Source organism: Pinus tabuliformis, chromosome 2_2 (genome assembly GCF_031772625.1).
Source record: "Pinus tabuliformis cultivar Carrire ecotype Pingquan chromosome 2_2, CPIR1, whole genome shotgun sequence".
In the NCBI taxonomy this organism is placed as follows: Eukaryota; Viridiplantae; Streptophyta; class Pinopsida; order Pinales; family Pinaceae; genus Pinus; species Pinus tabuliformis.
Window position 1 is genome coordinate 911,977,410 of NC_142300.1, and position 5,147 is coordinate 911,982,556.

General features: G+C 38.9%; 1 protein-coding gene across 1 annotated transcript; it reads left to right on the forward strand.

The window, feature by feature from the left end:
- The first annotated feature begins 866 nt into the window (after positions 1–866).
- On the forward strand, positions 867–3,375 carry LOC149195986 (pentatricopeptide repeat-containing protein At3g61360-like). The gene has a single exon (XM_089405451.1). The coding sequence runs from the start codon at positions 1,190–1,192 to the stop codon at positions 3,005–3,007; it is 1,818 nt and encodes a 605-aa protein (XP_089261577.1). The 5' UTR covers positions 867–1,189; the 3' UTR covers positions 3,008–3,375.
- Positions 3,376–5,147: the final 1,772 nt, after the last annotated feature.

Consider the following 5,147-nt stretch of genomic DNA (forward strand, 5'->3'; position numbering starts at 1 on the left):
TTCACCTTGATAATCCTTTGCTAGATTTTGATACCATTTACCGCAGGCCACATGCTCTTACTAGTAAAGCCCAAACAAACATTTCAATGCCCAGAATACCCCATCCACCCTTCTCATGGCACTTAGATATTACCTCTAATCGAACAAGATGGTTTTTGTGGACATTGGTAGACCCAACCCTATAAACTTAGAAATACATGAATTAGTCCTTTGGATGATTTTCTTGGGCATTAAGTATAAATGCATCCAATACACACTACCATACTATGTAAAACCGATTGAACAAGAACCAATCTACCCCAAGAGTTAACTATCTATATGTCCAAATTGTAAGTGTGGGTTCAAATTTGTCTATCAACCAACACTAGTCTTTAATTCCATATGTGTTAGGTTTTATATGAAAGCTGAGATATTTAAAGCCCACGTCCTAGTGGACAACCCACCTCAAAAATATTAGCAATCTCCACAACATTGAGTTGTAAATACTAGCAATTGAAGTTGTCTATGGAGATAGAGGAATTGCTCGGACCACAAAAAATGGCCAAAATCCATGTAAAAAAATTTCAAAATATCTTATAGAAATCGTGTTTGAATCATGTTTTTTATGGTGGAAATAGATTCAGCACCATCAAAAACTTATAAAACACCTAAAATTATGAAATTTATTTACTTATATTAAAAAAAATTCCCAGATTTTTCAAAATATGATCCGAATTTCCAAAACTTTTTTGCCTAAAAAAACAGCCTCGTTCTCCACAACATTGAGTTGTAAACCATTGGAAGGCCGACACTAACAATGTGCTTTTGGGATCATTTCGATGTCCACGTCATAGTCTGCCCCCAAGGTGTGAACCCTACTTAATAACACCAAGGTAACGTCCATTTGGTATACAGCGACGATATGGGTGGCCTGAGAATTCAATTTTTCCTTTCCGGTGGTTTGAACTGAAGTCACTGTGGACTGTATAAGACGGCTTCGTGAGACACATTTGCATAGAATATCTTCATTGTAAGGCATCGGTATGGACTCTCGAAGCACTGGCCAAGCCTCATGAGGTAGGAACCCTGAGCACGGGCGTCTGGGGTTCGAAACCCAGAACGCAGAATTTCGTCTGAAGCAGGTACGGAAACTCTTGTAACCCAATATTCTGTTTGCATTGAAGTTGATCTCTTATCAGCAACAGCCGCCATGGGCAAGAAGGGAGGAAATAAAAACAGAAAGCGTGAAGTGACCGTAATAATAGGTAACAAAAAGAACAAGAAACAGCACAAGAAACATAAAGGGGAAGATTCATTGAACACTAACCCTAATCCTTCATCTAATCTGGAAGCTTCAGTGCACAATAACCCTAATCCTTCGTCTACACTGGAAGCTTCATTGCACAATAATCCTAATCCTTCGTCTACACTGGAAGCTTCATTGCACAATAATCCTAATCCTTCGTCTCAAATGGTAGCTCCATTGCACAATAATCCTAATATTTCATATAAAATGGAAGCTCCATGGCACAATAACCTCGATCTTACATCTTTTTATTCATCCTTATGGAATTCCATGGCTCCCCCTTCCATGGCGCCCCCGTTGCACTCGCCACCGCCGCCTCGAGCCGCCAAAGAGCCCGGTTTGGACCCCTCACAGTATCCCCGAACGATGCCGACTGAAATGGTTGTGAGCAACATTCTGAAGAATCCGCCCCGGATGGGCGTTGAAAATGCATTGCACGAGTTGCGGCCTAGGGTTTCAGTCCAGTTTGTGGAGGATGTGCTCAAATTGTCCTATGGGGCCGGTATGGATGTCATAAAGTTTTTCTGTTGGACCGGCTTGAAGCTTGACAGGAAGCACAGCCCCCTCGCGTTTAATTTGCTTGTGGATTTGCTCGGCAAAGAGAAACTGTTTGACGCGATGTGGGATTGGCTCAAGGTAATGAAGAACGAGGGGATCCTGTCCATGGAAACATTCTCCTCTGTGTTTGGGAATTATGTGCAGGCCGGTAAGGTTCAGGAGGCGTGGATGACGTTCGAGGTGATGGAGCAGTATGGATTCCGGCAGGACATTGTGGCACTAAATTGTCTTCTCAGTGCGTTGTGCAGGTACAAGCAGGCGAAAACAGCGCTGGAATTCCTCGATAGAACGAAGGCGAGGATCTCCCCGGATGCCGACACGTATGCGTTGCTGCTGGAGGGATGGGAGATGGTAGGTGATGTGGGTAATGCTAGAATTACGTTTGGAGAAATGGTCAGCCGCATCGGATGGCTGCCGAACAACACGTTGGCTTATAAGGCCTTCTTGAGCACTCTGGTCAATGGCTCTCAAGTTGAAGAGGCATTGAAGTTTCTGGCCGCGATGAGCAATAGGAAGTGTTTTCCCGATCTGGCCTTCTTCCGAAATACACTGCAAATCCTTTACCAGCGTAAGAACACGAAGGATGCTTATGTCCTTTGGGAGTTGCTGATGCAAAGTGGTATCGTCCCTGATTTGCCCACTTATAATACAATGATTGGCGTGTTTTGCAGTGCAATCCCGATCCGGGTAGATTTTGTTTACCGTCTCTTGGATGAGATGACTTTTAATGGCGTATTTCCTGATTTTAAGACTTACAATACCATTTTTGAAGGTCTTATCACTGCCCGCAAGGTGGAGGCGGCATCAAGCATTTTTCGAGAAATGACTAAAAATGAATTTTGTCCTCTCTATGCCAATTATGTTATGGCAATAAAAATGTATCTTGAAGAAGATGATCCAGAGATGGCTGTAACGATGTGGAAACACATGATACAGAAGGCCATTTTCCCAAAATCAGATTGTGCTGCTATATTTATTGATTGGTTTTGTGACCTAGGAAGAGTATTAGAAGCAATAAAGTATTCTACGGAGGCAATTACCAGAGGAGTGCAATTACCTGTTGAAACTATGACAAAGTTGAAGAACGCGTTGAGGCAAGCAGGTAAGCAAGATGCGTATGCACAACTTGAAAAAAAAATGAAAAGTAATTCACGTACCAAGTAATCACCAAGGTTTAAAATTTTCAAGCCAGTTCCCTTGAGGGGGGAGGCTGCCTGCCTTCGGGCTAAGGCAGTGTTTACAAGGTTGGTTTCCATTTCTTGTTGTGATGCTGTGGTTACCAGTGAATTTCAAAAACCTCGAGGATATTGACTGAGGCAGTATGAATGAAGCTCAGCAATGGAATAAGCTGCTTTCAGTTTTGCCTGAAGACTGGTTCCTGTTTTGGTAGCGATTTGTGCTATCCAATGTTTAACTCGTTTATCTTCATTAAAAAAAATCTTGGACTTTTTTGCAATTCATTTTCTACTTTTCCTTCTTTGTACGTATATTAAATTTTGTTGACATAATGAATATTAATCTGTTTAATTTTATTTCGTATGTAGATTTTCCTGCAATTACAGCTATTTTTCTTCGCCAAATACTGCTTGTTGCAGTTTTGGTTGTATATGCTGAATCTCTGTACCTTCTGGGTATTATCTTTGTTTTTTAGGATGAACTTTCTTACGGGATTTCTGTTTTGTTTAATTTTATTATATACATATCATCGTTTCTTTTGAGATTCATTTATTATAATATTTTGTTATTTAGTTCTTGGGTTCATCTAGATTTAATCCATACTTGAAAATGGTCAACTTATCAAAGGAGAATGGCTGAACTTTTAGGAGGCGGCTTATTCTATTTAGTTCAGTAATTTATCGTTACAAGATAGTTATATTCATGAAGGGCGTTCGTTATAGGCATGTGATATGGCTAGGCTTTTTGTAGGTAAAGTAATGAAAGAATTCTAGCGTGGGAGGTTTCATTGGCAAATAAAGTTGTTTATAAGGGAATGGAAATCTTTTTTGTAGAAAGAGATGGTGGGCCAAATGTCTCTGACATGTGCCAAATAAATGTTTGAAAGGTAAAAATATAAGAGTAGAAGTAAGAGAGGGAAACATATGTGATGCAAAGAAAGTGGTGAGCGAATGCTTCACATGCATGTAGGATTTGTTTCTTTGCTCTAAAATACTTCGTTTATTGGGCTATTTCAATGTGACTTAGCTTACTACTGCCCTTGAATTATATTATATTAAAGCTAATCAATACATTGAAATCGTTTCTGCGATATGTTTACCTGAAGAGGAATACTGAACTGCAACAAGGTATGCATATTTATCCCTCTGGCTGGATGTTCTTAATTTTTGGCAATAATGTTGCTGGAAAGTGAGTGATCTTTGCCATCTTATATATGTTGTAGCATTGCTTCTGTTGTGGTTCAGGTTGGCTGCAGGTACTTGTTTTTTGGGTTTTGTTAGCAGCAGAATGTCATCAATATTCTGGACAACTGGCCTGCACAGTGAGCTAAAATGACACGTGGAGAAATATATTTTTGATGTGTGAAAATCCTAGTATTTTCATGAAATGCAAAGGGATTTAGATTTTTACTCTATTGGTTGGATGAAAATCCATTTTGTTTGGTTTTGAATAGCATCGAGCTCTGAGCATTCTTTGAATATTTCAAATAAAGTCTAGATTCCTACTTTTTTAAACCAAAGAAAAAATTTCTACAAATTTTTACTTTTATAGAAACAAAATTTACATTTGCATATGCTCAGGGGTATTCCTGTCGCTGTATGCCTCCTCAAAACTTGAGTATTTCTGCTTCCATTTCATTGCTGAAAAAAACTGTAATTATTCTGAAGATGTCTCATATCTGCCTCTAGGTGATTTTACAAAAAAAGTTCATCTGTTATAGCACTGTGTGCTTCCCATTACTCGCGAAAAAGGAAAAATCTGATAATACCATTTGTATGATCTGTAAATTGCAATGCTACCAGATTCTGAATTGACAATAAATAGGTGAGACAAAAGAGTGAAGTTTTAATCGGATCGGGAAAAAATCGGTGAATTTAATAAATAAAGATATACACATATATTGAATTAAAGAAAACATTTTTCATTGATATTCAATAAAGCTATGTCCAAACAATGCATAATATCAATAGATGTCCAAAATATCATGAATGAATAAGTATCTCTTATATGTTATGAGTCCAAACATGATCCAAAGTACCGAGTCCTGACTAGGCTTAAAAGAGGAGCCTCCTTTAATTGGATCCAATCTTCTGCATTTGTAGTTTTCAGATCTGTCTCTTCAAGGTCA